Source organism: Rhinoderma darwinii, chromosome 1, assembly GCF_050947455.1.
Source record: "Rhinoderma darwinii isolate aRhiDar2 chromosome 1, aRhiDar2.hap1, whole genome shotgun sequence".
NCBI classification, from domain to species: Eukaryota; Metazoa; Chordata; class Amphibia; order Anura; family Rhinodermatidae; genus Rhinoderma; species Rhinoderma darwinii.
Window position 1 is genome coordinate 416,901,107 of NC_134687.1, and position 16,907 is coordinate 416,918,013.

General features: G+C 43.5%; 1 protein-coding gene across 3 annotated transcripts in view; it reads left to right on the forward strand.

Moving 5' to 3' along the window:
• Positions 1-16,890, forward strand: part of SLC12A6 (solute carrier family 12 member 6) — a 53,215-nt gene extending 36,325 nt beyond the window's left edge. For 2 of the 3 annotated variants that reach the window (XM_075829027.1, XM_075829046.1), the window contains 11 exons: positions 737-835; positions 1,084-1,203; positions 1,293-1,397; positions 1,486-1,654; positions 4,260-4,455; positions 4,613-4,782; positions 5,258-5,389; positions 5,467-5,574; positions 6,313-6,497; positions 6,578-6,711; positions 15,844-16,890. In XM_075829027.1, coding sequence (XP_075685142.1) covers positions 737-835; positions 1,084-1,203; positions 1,293-1,397; positions 1,486-1,654; positions 4,260-4,455; positions 4,613-4,782; positions 5,258-5,389; positions 5,467-5,574; positions 6,313-6,497; positions 6,578-6,711; positions 15,844-15,935 — 1,510 coding nt within the window. In that variant the 3' untranslated portion in view covers positions 15,936-16,890. The remainder of the gene's footprint in view (positions 1-736; positions 836-1,083; positions 1,204-1,292; positions 1,398-1,485; positions 1,655-4,259; positions 4,456-4,612; positions 4,783-5,257; positions 5,390-5,466; positions 5,575-6,312; positions 6,498-6,577; positions 6,712-15,843) is intronic. The other variant, XM_075829036.1, reaches the window with a different exon arrangement.
• Positions 16,891-16,907: the final 17 nt, after the last annotated feature.

Sequence of the window (16,907 nt, forward strand, 5' to 3'; positions counted from 1 at the left end):
TCAAGTCCAGAGTCAACGCAGCCGTCTAGCAGGAAATTTTCGAGCACTTCATGCTTCCCTCTGCTGACAAGCTTTATGGAGATGCTGATTTCATTTTCCAGCAGGACTTGGCACCTGCCCACACCGCCAAATGTACCAATACCTGGTTTAATAACCACAGTATCACTGCGCTTGATTGGCCGGCAAACTCGCCTGACCTAAACCCCACAAGGAATCTATAGGGTATTGTCAAAAGGAGGATGGGACACCAGACCCAACAATGCAGACGAGCTGAAGTCCGCTATCAAAGCAACCTGGGCTTCCATAACACCTCAGCAGTGCCACAGGCTGATCACCTCCATGCCACGCCACATTGATAACACCTCAGCAGTGCCACAGGCTGATCGCCTTCATGCCACGCCGCATTGATGCAGTAATTCATGAAAAAGGAGCCCTGACCAAGTATTGAGGGCATATACTGCACATGCTTTTCAGTAGGCCAATATTTCCGTATAAAAAATAATTTTAGATTTTCTGAGAAACAAAATTTTGGGTTTTCATTAACTTTGTCAAAATCATCAACATTAAAAGAAAAATGCTGGAAATAGATCACACTGTGTAATGAATCTATAGAATATATGAGTTTAACGTTTTGAATTGCTGAAATGTAACTTTTTGATATTCTAATTCATTGAGAAGCGCCTGTATATCTGCAAAATGATACTAACCAAATCATTGTCCCCGACTTTTGTCATAGGTTTTTCCTCATGTGTTATCTTTTTGTAAACCTGGCTTGTGGATTACAGACCCTGCTTCGATCTCCTAACTGGCGTCCCCGCTTTCAGTATTACCACTGGTAGGTCTTACTACCAACTTATTGTAAATCTTCATGTACCACTTAGAGCTTTTTGTCCTCATATTATACAAATCTCACACAGATTTGCATATCCGTATATGCCAACACTTTATTGCTGTCCATTTTCCTTCTGGTAAACATTGGCCATATATTTTGAGCTCTTAATGTAACCTTCCTAATGTTTTACAGTTCATTTGAACTATTTTTTGAAATTCTTATGCTTGCATTATCTTTTTGCCTTTTTGTAGGACTTTATCTTTCTTGGGTATGGCACTTTGTCTGGCTCTGATGTTCATCTCCTCCTGGTATTATGCTATCATCTCCATGGTGATTGCAGGAATGATCTACAAGTACATAGAGTATCATGGGTAGGTAGATTTGCCAGTTTCATCTCTGCTGCTGTAAAACTTTGGTGTTTACATTCCTACACTGAATACCTCTTATGTCTTGTGTATAGAGCTGAAAAAGAATGGGGAGATGGGATACGAGGACTTTCTCTGAGCGCAGCACGTTTTGCTTTACTGCGACTGGAGGAAGGACCACCACACACTAAAAACTGGAGGCAAAACATCAGTTTGACGATATAGAAGTAAAGTGTGCATATATGTATTTTACTTTTTATTTAAACTACTTGTTTTTTCTTAATCTAGACCTCAGCTCCTTGTTTTGGTTAAGCTAGACTCTGATCTCCATGTGTCGCAGCCACGTCTGCTCTCTTTTGCCTATCAGTTGAAGGCTGGGAAAGGTTTAACCATTGTTGGATCGGTTTTGCTTGGAGATTACTTGGAGAGCTATGCTGAAGCAATGGCAGCCGAGCAGGTATGATAACCAGTTTTATAGCTTGTTTATATGTGTAGGAAACTCGCTGTAAAATTCTCAAGAAAATTATTCGCTAGTACTGGGAAAATATAAAATTCTCCAATTCAGTTACCCATGCGATTTGACAGGATAGATTGTACCAACACACCAGGCAGATTATCTGAATCACGTATGAGTACATTTCAACCTGTTTACATTCATTCAGAACTTTCTTCTGCTTTACAGACATCAGCCTTTTTATATTTTATATTGACCCTCACAAGAAAATCATTTAACACTGGGTACATTTAAAGGGCATTCCCACCTAAGCAAGTGAAAATTGCTTATCAGTGGGGGACTGACAGCACTTCTGTCCCAACTCTGTGCCATTAATTTGAATGATACGAAATAGTGAAGAAAAAATGGGAGACGGTGGTGTTCCTCAGGCGATGTCGTCTCTAGTACAGTTTGTACCTTTAAGAAAGTCTCCTTATGCAAAAAGACTCAGCAATAAACCTATTCTCTGGTAGTGGGCGCTCCACCAGAAGAACCAGCAATCGTGAATCTGAATGGTAAACGTGTATGCCGGCAGCCTCCTACTGCGATCCCTGAAAGTATGAATCCTTGTCGTGGGGATGAAATCGGAAGCAAGTGGTAGCGGAGAAAAAGTTTGTGCAGTCTCTTGGAACCGGTGCCAGGCTAGTAAGTACAATTGCAATGTGTATAAAATGTTCTTTCTTCCTGCAGACTACGCGTTTCAGGACCGAACCGATCCCTTCATCGGGTATAATGATGATTATACCTGACTTGACGAAGGGACCGTTTCGGTCCTGAAACGCATAGTCTGCACGAAGAAAGACATTTTTTTTTTATACACATTGCAATTATACTTACTAGCCTGGCGCCGTTTCCAAGAGGCTGCACAAAATGTTTCTCCGTTACCACTTGCTTCCGATTAACTTGAATAAGGCCTAGTTGCAGTTCTTAGTACAGCACGTCGACGAGTGCGGCGCAGTGCAGATAAAATGCCAAGGCTGTTCAGGGGGTTCTATTCATATGCCTTCACTTCAAGACTTGGGAGCCTATGAGACTTCATCTCTACAATTAAAGAAATTGGTAAGTAGAGGCTTGATTGGTATCTGTTACATTACCTGGATCTTTAAAATAGAAAGGGAGCGGTTTTAACATTTTGTGATGTGCTCTATCAACAGCAAAAGCAGCTGAAAAGAAACCGGTCTATTCTCGGGATCCTAGCGATATGTCACAATATTAGATGATAAAAAAACTCCTTTGAAGGAAAACTCCAGCTAAAAAAATAAATAAGCAAATTGGCTATCACTTAGATTTTTTGTTTTCTTTGGCTGCACATACCGGGATATTGTGGTCAGAGTCCCAAAAAGCCCTGGGCCCGTACAGCCAAGAAGTCTGGGTAAGATGCAAACTGGCAGGGGCTCTGTTGAGGGGCATTTCAGCAGGAGACAAGGGGGAGAGATTAGGAGGCAGAGGCTCTGTTGGGGGACCAAGAGGATAGTCCCTAGGAGTGCAAGGGGGGGCAACATAATAAAAATAAATCATGGTGCTGAAGCTGCTGCCTATACACAAAGTCACTCACAAACATGTAGTGCTGGTTCCTGCGGGCTCTGAGACTTCCCACCGCCATGGAATGCCTGAACAAAGTCTCTGCCTCCTCACATGCAGCACCAACGTCACCTGCGTAGGCCCCAGACCAGACCCCAAATTTAATTCAGATCCCCAACAAGACCCATACATTATTTCAGACTCCAGACCCAAAAATGAATACAGACTCAAGACTAGACCCCTAAATTAAATCTGACCGCAGACCAGACCCAAGAAAATAGAATTCAGACCCCAGACCAATCCCCCATGTACTTACTCCCAGATCCTGCCACATGCTCCTGACACTGGGGCCCTACTCAGATGGTCCTGACGCTGGTCAGCATCAGGACGTTGTGTGCAGCGGTGCATACCAGGTCCTGACACCACACATTATATTGCACTCTCTGAAACTTGCCCCCAGTCACTTTGTAGAAGGAACAAAGTAACGCGTGGCAGTGGGTCCCTTTTTTAAATCTTTTTGGCTGGGCCCCTGATGGCAGTACTAGCCGAACTCCCCTAATGGCAGCCGATTGTGGTTAACTGCAGTTAAGAATGAACCTAATTTTTTTTGTTTTTGAATGCCATTGAATATCGATTACTTTCTCACGCACAAGTGTACTAAACCTAATGTTTATCTTCTGCTCTATTCACACGCCATGTGATACTCCTGACGCATACACTAAGCGTACCCATAGAGGCCTATGGAAGCGGCGGATGCCAAGAGTGTCTGTTTGGCATCCACCCGGCAGGTTTACGTTGGCATATTTTTTATTTACTGTGAAGGCAGGCGTGGTCTGATATAATTATAGGTTTCCATAGAACTATTTTCATGTACAATTGTCACTGGCATCTTAGGGGCAAGCTTATCAATGTAAAATTTATAATTCTTGGAATTTTTCCTTTATACAAAACGGTGAGGTTATTGGGGAAGATTGGAAATACTTTACCTTAGACCCAGTTTGCACATATATAATTATAGCATATAATATCTAATTGTATTTTATTACAGGCACTGAAGCAGCTAATGGAGCAGGAACGAGTGAAAGGCTTCTGCCAGGTGGTGGTCGCACAAAAGAAAAGAGAAGGTCTGTCCCACCTCATCCAGTCTTGTGGTCTTGGAGGAATGAGACACAACACCGTAATCATGGGCTGGCCAAGTGGGTGGAGGCAAAGTGATGACTCTCGGGCCTGGAAAACATTCATTAGTAAGAATTCCATTTGCATTCTGCTTTTAATTTACCGTTATCAAATATTATTGAAGTGGTAATTGTTAACAATTAATGACAATTTTTGATCTATTTTATGTATCTGTAAATTTTGTGTGCGATCACTACTGTGAAATCCTCCTACTTTTGCTTCTAGCCACCGTGCGTATCTGTACAGCTGCTCGCCAGGCTCTGCTTGTGGCGAAGAACATCTCTTTATTCCCCGGATCACGGGAGACTCTAGCAGAGGGTAACATCGATGTGTGGTGGGTTGTACATGATGGAGGAATGCTGATGCTGCTACCTTTCCTCTTGAAACAACACAAGGTAAAATTGGGACTATGTTCCTGCTTTTAGCATTTCCCTCAGCACCTTCGAGCAATACAACTTGTCCACCTGTGTTTTGTATTTGCACTATAAACAAGCCCCACGTGGCTTACAGTTAAAAAAAATAATAATAATAATGACCTGTATAAGACTGTTGACATCTTCATCAGAGGCCCTGTTTGGCGCCTTCATCACAGATTCCGTTAAATTTGATGGGAAAAATATCTTCGCATGACTGACACCACAATGGAACCTGATAGACCCCATTAGAAGTCATTGGGGTCTGTCAGACGCTGGTGGTTTCCATTGTATGACTGATCCAGCACGGTGTCCTTGTTTCTGTTATAAACTGAAACCATAACGCATATGTAAGCCGAGCCTAATACATGCATGTATGAAGATTATGTCATACTATCAAATGTATTTACCTATAATAATTCTCACCTTTTGTATTCATATGGTATCACCTGACCAGGTGTGGCGCAAATGCAAGATGCGTATTTTCACTGTAGCCCAAATGGAAGATAACAGCATTCAAATGAAGAAAGACTTGGCCACCTTCCTCTACCACCTACGTATCCAGGCCGAAGTAGAGGTGGTGGAGATGGTGAGTAAGAAAAAAATAAAATTACAAATAGGAAATCTAAAAGTGTCTAATCTAACTCAACCCTTTGCGTTCTACAGCATGACAGTGATATTTCAGCATACACGTATGAGCGGACACTTATGATGGAACAAAGATCTCAGATGCTACGACAAATGCGACTTTCGAAAACTGATAGAGAACGAGAGGTAGGAATATATTTATTTAGCCATGTCATGTCCTCAGCTTCTATAGAATCCCCAGTCAGATTTGTGTAATGCAATAGAAAATGATACCTCCTAATCACATATAAATTCAGATAAGGAAATGTGAAATTAGGATGAAGTAGAATATCCACAGTGTGTTCAATTTAGACCTGCAGGATCGGCAGCCAACACTGCGATCCGGTGGAGAGAAAGAAAGATAAGCGTAAAGAGAGTGAAATTATAAGAGTAATGTGATTCCATTGAAGCTAATGTAGCATTTATGATCGACTGCAAATGGCTATTGTGGAGTGTAAAAAAAAAAAAGGAAGCATTGAGCATTGTTGGTGTGTGTTTAGTATTGTTACTAACCAAATGTACAAATATAAATGTAGCAAGAATATAATAATAAAAAATAAAAATAAAACTTTTTTATTTTTTTTTTAATGTGTATGGTATTCAGTCAAAATCCATGTATACATTATTTTAAAATGAGTACGCAGAATTTCAAAGTACCTACAGCTACTCTCCAGATCTGTCAAAAGGCAGGGGCTGTTTTACCACACTCATTTACTGCATCGATGGGCTACAGGCTGCGGGTCCAGTAAAATGCATGTTGGCAAATTGCTTGACTGTGGCCAAAAATGCTTATGCATGGTCTGTTAGGAATTTACGAATACAGTCTAATACACTAATACAGGGCTGTGTAACACACAAATATACTCCGACTTCTCATCCTTTTAGGCCCAGTTAGTGAAGGATAGGAATTCCATGCTACATCTGACTAGTGTGGGCTCTGATGACGATGATGAAACAGATGCTATTCCAGACAGAGTACAAATGACGTGGACCAAGGATAAACACCAATCTGTGCGTGTAGCCCAAAGCAAGCTAATGCCAAGTTTCCAAGACTTGCTCAGCATGCGCCCGTAAGACTCTCCATATGCTTATGCACTTGTGGATTGTCTGATTTGCACTTTGTATTGACCTCTCTTCTTGTTTTTCCCAGGGATCAATCAAATGTCCGGCGCATGCATACTGCTGTGAAATTAAATGAGGTCATTGTCAACAAATCTCATGATGCTAAACTGGTATTGCTGAATATGCCAGGACCACCACGCAACTCTCAGGGGGATGAAAATTGTATCCTTTCCCACATGGTAGTCTGTATGAATGAGATGTCAATGCAAATTATTTGAAGGCTGGTACTACAGACACGCTTTATGTATTAAGATTTTCCTAGCGTGTGTTTTTAGTTTTTTTTTACAGCTGCAGTTCACAGGAGTGTAACTTTAGGAATAACTGTCGTTTCAGGAAACGTTTCAAATGTCATAGTGACATGTCAGAAGTTCTGATTAGTGTGGTCCGGGTGCCGAGACCCCCAATGATCGCTGAAACGATCAGGCAGTGCCACCATAGCACTTCTGCCTCTTCGGCTGTGATCGGCAATGTTAGTATGCCTGAAGATGGGCTCACTTAGAAAGTCTAATGAGCGCGTCATCAGGTTGCTCCAGCATGGCGCATAACGTGAGCCCATCTTCAGGCATACTAACATTGCCGATCACGGCAGAAGAGGCAGAAGCGTTCGGGGGAGTGATCCTGTCTGTTCATTTCAGCTATCGGTGGGGGTCTCCGCATCCGGACTCGCACCAATCACTATGACATGTCAAAACTGTCACCTTTTCTGAAACAAAAGTTACTCTTTAATGCATTCCTCTGGATTGCAGTTGTAGCTTGATAGTTAAAATAGGAAATCTTTCTGCAGTCTGTGTGTAGTCCTGGCCTTAGAGTTCATTCACAGTTAAGCATAAAAACTAATGCAGAAAAGTTAGTGTTGCCCATAGCAACCAAAAAAACACTTTTAAATTATTCCGAGCATATTTGAAGCACTTTTTTTTTTTTTTTTTTTTTAAATAACTACTTTTATGCATTCTGTAAAAAAAACATCTGTCTGGTATTGTAGAGCTGGGTACCGCTATTTCTGCGTTAGAAACAAATTTTTTTTTTAAAGAAATGGCTGTTCCGACTTCTGCCACAGTAAGTCTTGCACACAGTGATCTTAGTAAAGCGCCGCTGAAAATAATGACAGAAATCACTGAGTGGAGCTGGAGGGATTCTGTCATCTATAGAGTGCCTCTGCTCTTTCCATATGGAACACTGCAGAAAATAGCTGTTTTATTTAAAATCAATCAGGGACACCGCACCATGGGTAAAGGCCCTTGCCCCACCAGGAGGCTGACACTAGGTAGGAAAGAGTCTTGGCGCCGTACAGACTTGTCATACCTTCCCACAAACTCTTATGGAGCAATGCACCTGGGCCTCTTAAATGTAGTCACATGCTTTTCAGCAGCCTAGTCTGGATATTCCAAGAGCTCTTTAGTCTGGAGGTATCTTCCCACTGGAGTCTTCTGCTTTAAGTGTGTGTGTGTGTGTGTGTGTGTGTGTGTGTGTGGGGGGGGGGGGTGTCTTATTTCTGTTCTGGACATATGACTTGCTCACTTAGGAAACACCTAGGTTCGGGACGTGGTGTCCACAGGGTACAAAATAAAATCCTCGATCCTTCCTCCTAATCGGTTCTTTCTGTCAATTCTACCTCTGGCATCGGATTGCGCTTCTGCTTTTTTCTAAACTGTTCATTCTCATCTCCTCTGGGAAGTGATTGGCCCAGTTTCTCAGAACTATTTTAAAGATTCTACTCAAATCTCTTCACAGTGCCCAAAAAGGATGGATTAGTAAGACCCATCCTGGATCCTGTGGTCAATGGCAGCATTGCTGGAACAATGCAAATTATTTTCCTCCATTGACATTTGCAATGTCTACTTCCACATTCATATTGCAAGGGCCCACCGTTTCTCTCTTGGTTCTCAGCATTTCCAATTTGTCGCCCTTCGCTTTGGTCTTAACACGTTTCCATGGACCTTCACCAAGGTCCTGGTGAATCTCATAACAGGGACTCCCATGGAGTGGAGGAGCTCTATCAACAGAGAGAATTCCTCCTTAGTTCCAGCTCGGCGCATGGAGTTTCTGGGAATGATTTTCAACACCAGGACAGCCAAAGTTCATCTCCCAGTGGACAAGGTCAAGGCCATCTGAGCTAGGGTAGCTTGATGCTGGGAAAAATAGTTTGTACCTATTATGCCGTTTCTAATTTGCAGTTCCACACAAGACCTCCCTAGAGCGCCATTCTCACGAGCCGGGACATTTCAGGGCACACTGGACAGGTTGGATTTGGTGGGAAACTTCACCAGACATTCTTGAGTGCCGGTCCTTTATTCCCCTCCAATGACTGGATATCTAGAAGGGATGCAAGCTTCCTGGCCCTCTACTATTGGACTCCAATTCTCAAGGGTCACACCTGGGGAGGGCTTTCTTCTGTATCTCCACCCTCCACTTCATTAAAAAGGATCAACGATCCCGGTGGCACTGGACTGGCTTTTTTTTTTTTTCTCTCCAAGGTCCCCTGTTACACCTCCCCTTACCTCTGATGTGTTTAACCACGTGGCTGTTGAAGCCAAGGTTTGGAGAGCCCGGGGTCTCTTGAAGTTAGTTACAAAAAATATATAAAGGCCAGGAAACCTCAATCTGCCATGGTATACTACGGTAAGTGCAAGGCTTATTTCCACAAGTGTGAACATCGCAGTTTCCATCTTATGGTATGTTCTACACCTAGAATCCTGTCCTTCCGGCAATCAGGTCTTGAGCAGAAACTTGTATTATCTTCTTTTAAGGTCAGGTCTCTGCTCTGTCTATGCTTTTTCAGTGACCGCTGGCTTTTCGTTCTCGGGTAAAGACTTTTCTGCAAGGGGTGGTTCATGCTGTTCCTCCCTTCAGATATCCCACTGTGCCTTGGGATCTTAACTAAGTTCTAGTGGCTCTTCAGTTATCCCCTTTGACCCTTTTGGAGACAAATTTGCGGTGTCTCCTTTTCTGGAAAGTTGTTTTCCTTGTGGCCGTTACGTTAATCAGATGGGTTTCGGAATTTGCCGCTCGGTACTGAATATCACCTTTTCTAATTGTCAATAAGGATAAAGTGGTTGTTTTTATTTTATTTTTTTTAAAAAAGTGGTCTCTGCCTTTCACGTTAATGACTAGAGAGTACTTAATTCCCTTAGTCTCTCCCCTTCTCATCTGAGGGAGCGGGTTCTGCACTGTCTCAAAGTAGTAAGAACACTCCACATCTATCTGGCTGTGACGTTTCAACGCTCCGATTCTTTTTGTTCTTCCAGAAGGGCCATGCAAGGTGAATGGTGGTGTCGAAGGCCACTATTGCTTGTTGAATCCGTTTTTTGATTTCGGAAGCCTATCGCTCCCAGGTTAAAGTTTCTCCCCCTTCGGGTCACTGCTCGTTCCACAAGGGCTGCTGGTCCCTACTGGGCGGTAAGGTACCAAGATTCAGTTGCTCAGGTTAGCAAGCTCTGCAGCCCTGATCCCAGTGCAGGCAGCTGTGTGTTATGCAGATCACTTGGCTGTTTTCTTCATTTTTAATTTTTTTCCCCCCATCTTCCGGCACGGTTTTAGGACATCCCATGGTTCTGTGCATATTGATATAAGTATTGGATTTTTGTACTCATCGTAAAATCCTTTTTTGTTGGGGGACACAGAGACCGTCCTCTTGTTTTTTTTCAGCCCGGGACCTTTTGTTCTGGGGTTTTGTTTTTTTTTTCTCCCAGGATCGTAGACTTTGTTTTTATTTTTAGTTTTTTTTCCTGTTTCTGTACAAACCGATTTAAGCCAGTGTCTGTGGGAAAGCTATGGACTGCCTGGGTGGAGCCAGAACGCTTTTCACCTCCTAGTGGCAAGTGCAAAGTGAGTACAAAAATCCAATTATTTCTGGATTTCTCTATTATGCAAAAGTTCAGGCGCCCCTTGTGAAATTCATTATGTTGAGAACTGTAAAGAGCAAAATGTCAATGTACCCCTACTTTTTGTTTATTTGCTTAAATTTACAAAGTGGGAAAAAAATTAAGAAATTTGGAGTATTAAAAAGTTTGGGTGTACTATCAGTTAATTTTAGGTAACAACCCTTTTGGTAAAAATGACAGCCAATACATGTTTCTTGCAGCTGGCTAACAGCCTTTGTATTGTTGCTTTAGGATTTTTTTTTTCCCCTACCTTTTTCCTTGCAGAACACTTCTAGTTCACAAATATTTAAGTGCTAAGCCATTAAACTTTTTGTTTTTTTTGTCCGTGTTATTGCGGTACACAGGTGACCTTGGGCATAGCTGCTGCTACTGAGAGGTGGACACTAAGTAAGAAAAGTAAGCTCCTCCAACGAGGCTATATTCTTCCTGCAGATACTGAGCTAACCAGTTTTAGCTCGGTGTCCGTAGGAGCCAAACCTACAGTACCTGCTTGGCCAGTCCAACTACTCCTCCTCCCTTTTTTTTTCTTCTCTTTCTCCCGGTTACCCCAATATAAGGAAGGAGAACAGTGCCGCCTTAATTCACTGCTGTCTGCCTTACCTTCAAGAAAAGGGGGCACAGTGGAGCTCCTACTACCCTTTTACCCACCAGCAATTAGGTCACCCAAATTTCCAGTTGGCTTCCTTCCAACACCCCCTCTCTTTACAAGGAGAGGCACATAAGGGGTGACCCTGCTGGATTCCTGGGAGCCAAATATATATATATGTGTGTGTGTGTGTGTGTGTGTGTGTGTGTGTGTGTGTGTGTGTGTGTGTGTAGGTAGTATCCCCACCCGCTTTATGGGGTCTCCTATCTTATTATTTTTCCTTGGGGCTGAGGTTACTCACAGCAGGGATTCTTCCTATGGCCCTATTACTGCCTCTACTTGCTTGCTCTGGCAATAGCTCTTGCCCACTTCTTGTGGCCAGCCCTCCTCGGCTCGCCCTCTTTCCGGAATGCAACGTGGAGAAGACCAGGAAAGGCCCAAAAAATGTGGCAGGTGGAAGGAAAACAGCGAATTACCATCGGAAAAGGACCCCATCCTTTTTCCTGCTCTGATGGCAAGTCGATGTTTTTATTCCACCTGCCACATTTTTGGGCCTCTTCTGGTCTTCTCCACTCATCCGCAGATTGGAGGACGTGTTTAGCCTAAGGTTCCAGAGGGTAGTGTGGTTTTTTATTTTTCCTTCTTCCTCCTCATTTCAATAGCTTTCCATCTGCTCTTCTCCCTACTTCCTTGCAGCAGCAGCCAGCACAGACACCTGTGAGGAGAGGTCCACTTTTGAGCATCCTGCTCTCCTACATCCACCTCCGAATGGGTGCTGTCCTTGGTGGTTCTCCTTTCCAGCGCTTCTCCTGCAGTCCTTGGCCACCGTTTTTAGCTGAGCTGCCCCTACAGTTCTTAGCCTCACTAAGCAGCAGAGTTTCCCTTCTGCATACTGTAGTCTAAGGGCGGATTTACACGTACGTGCTATACGTCCGTGCAACCCGCATGATTTTCACGCGGGTCGCACGGACCTATGCAAGTCTATGGGGCACTGCAGACTGTCCGTGATTTTTGCGCAGCGTAAAACTCACGACAGGTCCTATATTTCAGCGTTTTTCGCGCATCACGCACCCCTTGAAGTCGATGGGTGCGTGAAAATCACGCGCGCCACACGGAAGCACTTCCGTGGGACGCGCGTTATTCGCGCAACAGCAGTAAAAGAATGAATGTAAACAAACATCCAACCGGAGTGTCATAATGATGGCGGCTGCGTGAAATGCACGCAGCAGCGCACCATACGAACATGATACATGATACATGGAGCGGTCAAGTGCCTTTTGCACACACAAAACGCCACGTTTTTTGCGTGCGCAAAACGCACATGTTCGTGTAAATCCGCCCTAATAGTGTTTTTTTTTCCCCACTATGTCACAAAACAAAGGTGCAGCAGCCTGGTAAGTACCATCTTTGGCTACCTATTTTGCCTGCTATAGCTGTAGTACTACATTTCAGTGCGGTCAGTCAACCCCTCTGCACTACCTTTCTGGGAGCAAGACAGCCTGACCGTTAACCTCCTCACCCGGTGATTACAGGGGCCTCAACCTTTCCCTGCTGACCTAGTGTGTGGCAGACCCCGTAAACAGGCCACATCTGCTTGACATGGCTAGATTGCTGGTACGTCCCTGGGTTGACTTAGGGCAAAATGCTCTGGCTGAAATGCTGGTCCATGAATGAGGCATTTAAGAGGGTTCTGATCGTTTTGCCGCCCACCTGGACAAGATCATTTCTAAAACCATGGGTGGTAAGAGTTCCCAAGTATTGTGTGGCTTCTTTTTTAAATCAAACCAATTTTATTGATACGAACACTGAAAAGAAATAACATAGTAACATTCACATTTCAATTTTCCAACATCGTATACAATAATGACAGCATATCAGGAAATCCCCAACTTCCCCCCTTTCCCCCCTCCCCGCACGGCCCCCCACTATATCTCTGCCCTTTGTTTCTAGTACCATTCCTGGTCAGAGCACATTTCTCTTATCAAGTTTTCCCCACCACCCCTTTTTGCTCCAGACTCTATCACCCCCAGTTCCTCAGACGACTCTCGCCCTTATTCTGCTCAGTTCAGGTGTCAGCACCTCAGGACATGCCATCCATCTGCTCCATTGTTTCTCAATTTTTTTTTCCGTGCCCCTTTTAGAAAATATCTTATGCTCCATCAGGATATTATAGTTCAACATTCCTACAATTTCCCTCATCCCTGGTGGCTCCTCATCCAGCCAGTGTTTAGCAATGCATTTCCTTGTCTGATATAATATCTTAGCAATTGCCAGGTTTGCCATTCTGTCACTCTCCAATTCTCCCACCGCTCCCAACAACATAACTTTAGGGTCTGCCGCCAATTCCCGACCATACACCTGCTTTATCAGATCCAATATTTCCCCCCATAGGGTCCTCAGGGCCTCACACGACCAAAACATATGCAGTATATCCGCCTTCTCCTCCGTGCACCTAGGACATTTAGCATCTGCTCTAATACCCATCTGTTTTAATACCCACGGGGTGCGATACACTCTATGTATCAGAAAAAGTTGGGATCTCCTCTGCGCCAGACTGAGTGATAAGTGACATGTGGATGCTAATATCTCCTCCCACTCCTCCTCAGTCAATGGACCAACATCCTGTTCCCATTTCGCTTTTACCAGCACCATTGGGTTTCCCAGGTGTTTGGACAGTAAGCTCCTGTACGCCATTGAGATCAGGCCTTTGGTCGTGTCAGCCCTTCCCACATACTCCAGGACCCCAAGAGCACAGACCGTCAGGTCCACTACCTGCGCCTGTAGGGCATGACGGATCTGCAAATATTGATAGAACATATTGTGCTCTAGTGGGAATAGGTCTTTCAACTGCTGAAATGATCTCAACCCGTTATCATCATACAAGTGTTGTATTCGTCTAACCCCTGCCAACTCCCATTTTTGCATGCCCTCTAATTGGTATAATTCCCACAGGACCGGATTATGCCATAGGGATTGTGTGGCTTCTTTGAACAGACGACAGCTAGGGTTTTCCTAGTTATGGATTAAGGTGCAACAAGTTTAAGTGTGATAAATTCTGCAAATCATGCACACAGATTTTTTTCTTATGGCATGCTCTATCATGTACAAAGCTATTTTCCATAGCTTTGTAACTACATTGCCCGATTGAGCCTGTACAGTGGGGCCTTCATAGAAATAAAAAAAGAAGATATTGGCTTGCACCACCTGGATTTCTCTATGTGGGGCTAGAGGATGGAAGAGGGTGGGGTAAATCTAAAGGAGTACTGCCTGGTGTCTGTCGCAGATAGGTGGGTCTTCTTTCTTCTCTGAGCTAATTGCATAATCACCATCTTTTTGTTCTTGTGGCAGCTTCTTTATAGGTAATTTGATGCTCTATTTCTAAATCACATTAGCATGTGGTTCCAGCTATGACCACTTGGTGCCCCTTATCTAACTAGGCCAAATAGCATCCCAATTTGCACCCACTGATGCGATTTAGGCTAGGGCTAAATGGCGACTTTGGCCAAAAAGCCATCTTTGGCCGTGCGAATGGTGATGTCAGGCTTGCTGCATCGCAGTAATGAAAGTGAATGTGGCTGCGTTGCAATGTGGAGGTTACTGCAAGAAATCAAATTACAAGGATTTCTTGTGAATGTTGTGACGCAGCAAGAGCAACATTGATTACAGTGATTTTTAGCCGTGCGCTGTGCATTGAAATAACGCATATCCCCATTGATTTAAAAGGGGCGCATCACACATGCGGGAGTCTCTTTCTTGAAACGCACTGCGTATCCTATATTGGTGAGTTTTCACGCACCTATGCGCCGATTTGAAGTCAATGGGTGCGTGAAAACCACGCACCGCACACGGACGCACGTAAATCTGTCACGCTCGTGTGGATGTAGCCTTTGAGTATTGCATTTTTAGTCTGTCTGTTACTCTAAGGGAGTCTATCATCATTATTTGATCCCCAAAAAAACAACACGTTTACGTAGTGTTTAAAAATTGTTAGACTCTCTGTACCTAAACTATTTATCCAACGTTTCCCGCACTGTAATGAGGTAAGATGAGTCTGATGCACGTTCTGCAGCGGGGTCTAGCTTATGCATTTGTTTTCTGCTTTATCACCCCTCACTGGTTTGAATGACTACCATCACCATGTCCTAGCCACAGATAAAATCTTGTGTCTGCGCATTGTCTAGCACCGAATATTTCTATCCCCTCCCCGCTGGCAGCCAAGTTCATCTACGCCTGCGTCAGGCTTTAGTTCTGACGGTCCAGCTGCCATGCAGAGAAGGCATTCAACACGCAGGCGTGGCATTGGAAACCAGATTAAACGGCAGCAGGGCTGGAGGTAGACATCGGTCAACAGGCGAGAGACAGGGTTTACACCAGCCGGGCCTTGCATAGACTTGTCGTTTTCAATCTTTTAACATTAAGGCTGGATTCACACGAGCATGTTCGGTCCGTAATTGACGGACGTATTTCGGCCGCAAGTCCCGGACCGAACACACTGCAGGGAGCCGGGCTCCTAGCATCATAGTTATGTATGACACTAGGAGTCCCTGCCTCGCTGCAGGACAACTGTCCCGTACTGTAATCATGTTTTCAGTACAGGACAGTAGTTCCATGGAGAGGCAGGGACTCCTGGCATCGTACATAACTATGATGCTAGGAGCCCGGCTCCCTGCACTGTGTTTGGTCCGGTACTTGCGGCCGAAATACGTTCCGTCCATTACGGACCGAACATGCTCGTGTGAACCCAGCCTAACACATGCACATTGTAAAACCATTCCCATTCCATATAACACCCAATGCTAATTTTTCCTTAACCAAAAATGTCCCCAGATATGGAGTTTCTAGAAGTCTTGACTGAAGGCCTGGAGCGTGTTTTGCTAGTGCGAGGTGGTGGAACAGAGGTCATTACCATTTACTCCTAATACACATGCACCTTGGAACCCATGCGTATTGCTCAACTGTAGCAGAAGACAATGGAAACTTGTATGTGTGAAGGAGAAACTTTTACTAAACATACAGACCATTCAAGTTTTTCTGTGAGCAACAGGAAATTAGGAAACTCCCAAAAGTTTCAATGGAGTAACCCTAAACCCTTTTAACCATTTCTAAGCCAAAAAATTATTGTTTTCGATTTGAAAGCACATGGTAGGTAACGAAAGGGATGAATACAACAGTATTTTCTTAGCTTGTACAGCGATCCCTTATTGAAATCTATGCAGCAGCAAACATGAAAAGCTTGAATATATCAGAAAAAACCCACTCATTCGGAATGGTCTGTTTTTTGTAAGGGATCTGGAAGAAAACAGGGGTTCATTCACTTAAGGGTACAATGAGTGCGCGCCTTAACCCCTTACATGGCTAGGAACATGCCAATTCATAGAACCCTATTCAATGGTTTGTTTTTTTAAAACTCCTTTTACAAATTGTGCATCAAAATATTTTGTCATCGTCCCGTGGGACTGTAACATTCTAAAAAGGAGTTTTCTATGGTTTAGAACTTTACAAAACGTTGTCTTTTAAAAAAAAAAAATTATTTAAAGTCTTTTCTCCAACCTGGAAAAAAAAATTATTCTTCAAGATGAGCAGAAGACACAAGGAACAAAGAAAACGTTTCATGTTTTCATTTGTATTGCACAGTTTTTATGTCTAGTGGGATAGAACAATTCACCCAGTTTTAATTTATTGGTAGAAGTCATTCCATGTGCTAAATGTTTTGTGTACATTATTTTGCGGGAAGCCGCAGTTGTCAATGGTATTACGATAGGACTGAAGGACGCAGCGGCTTTTACCCTCTACAGCAAATATTGTTTGTGTTAGCCATTTTGTTCATTGTTATGGGATGTTCCAAACAAAAACTGGAATAAAAAGTTTTTTTTACATAGTTGGCTGATATA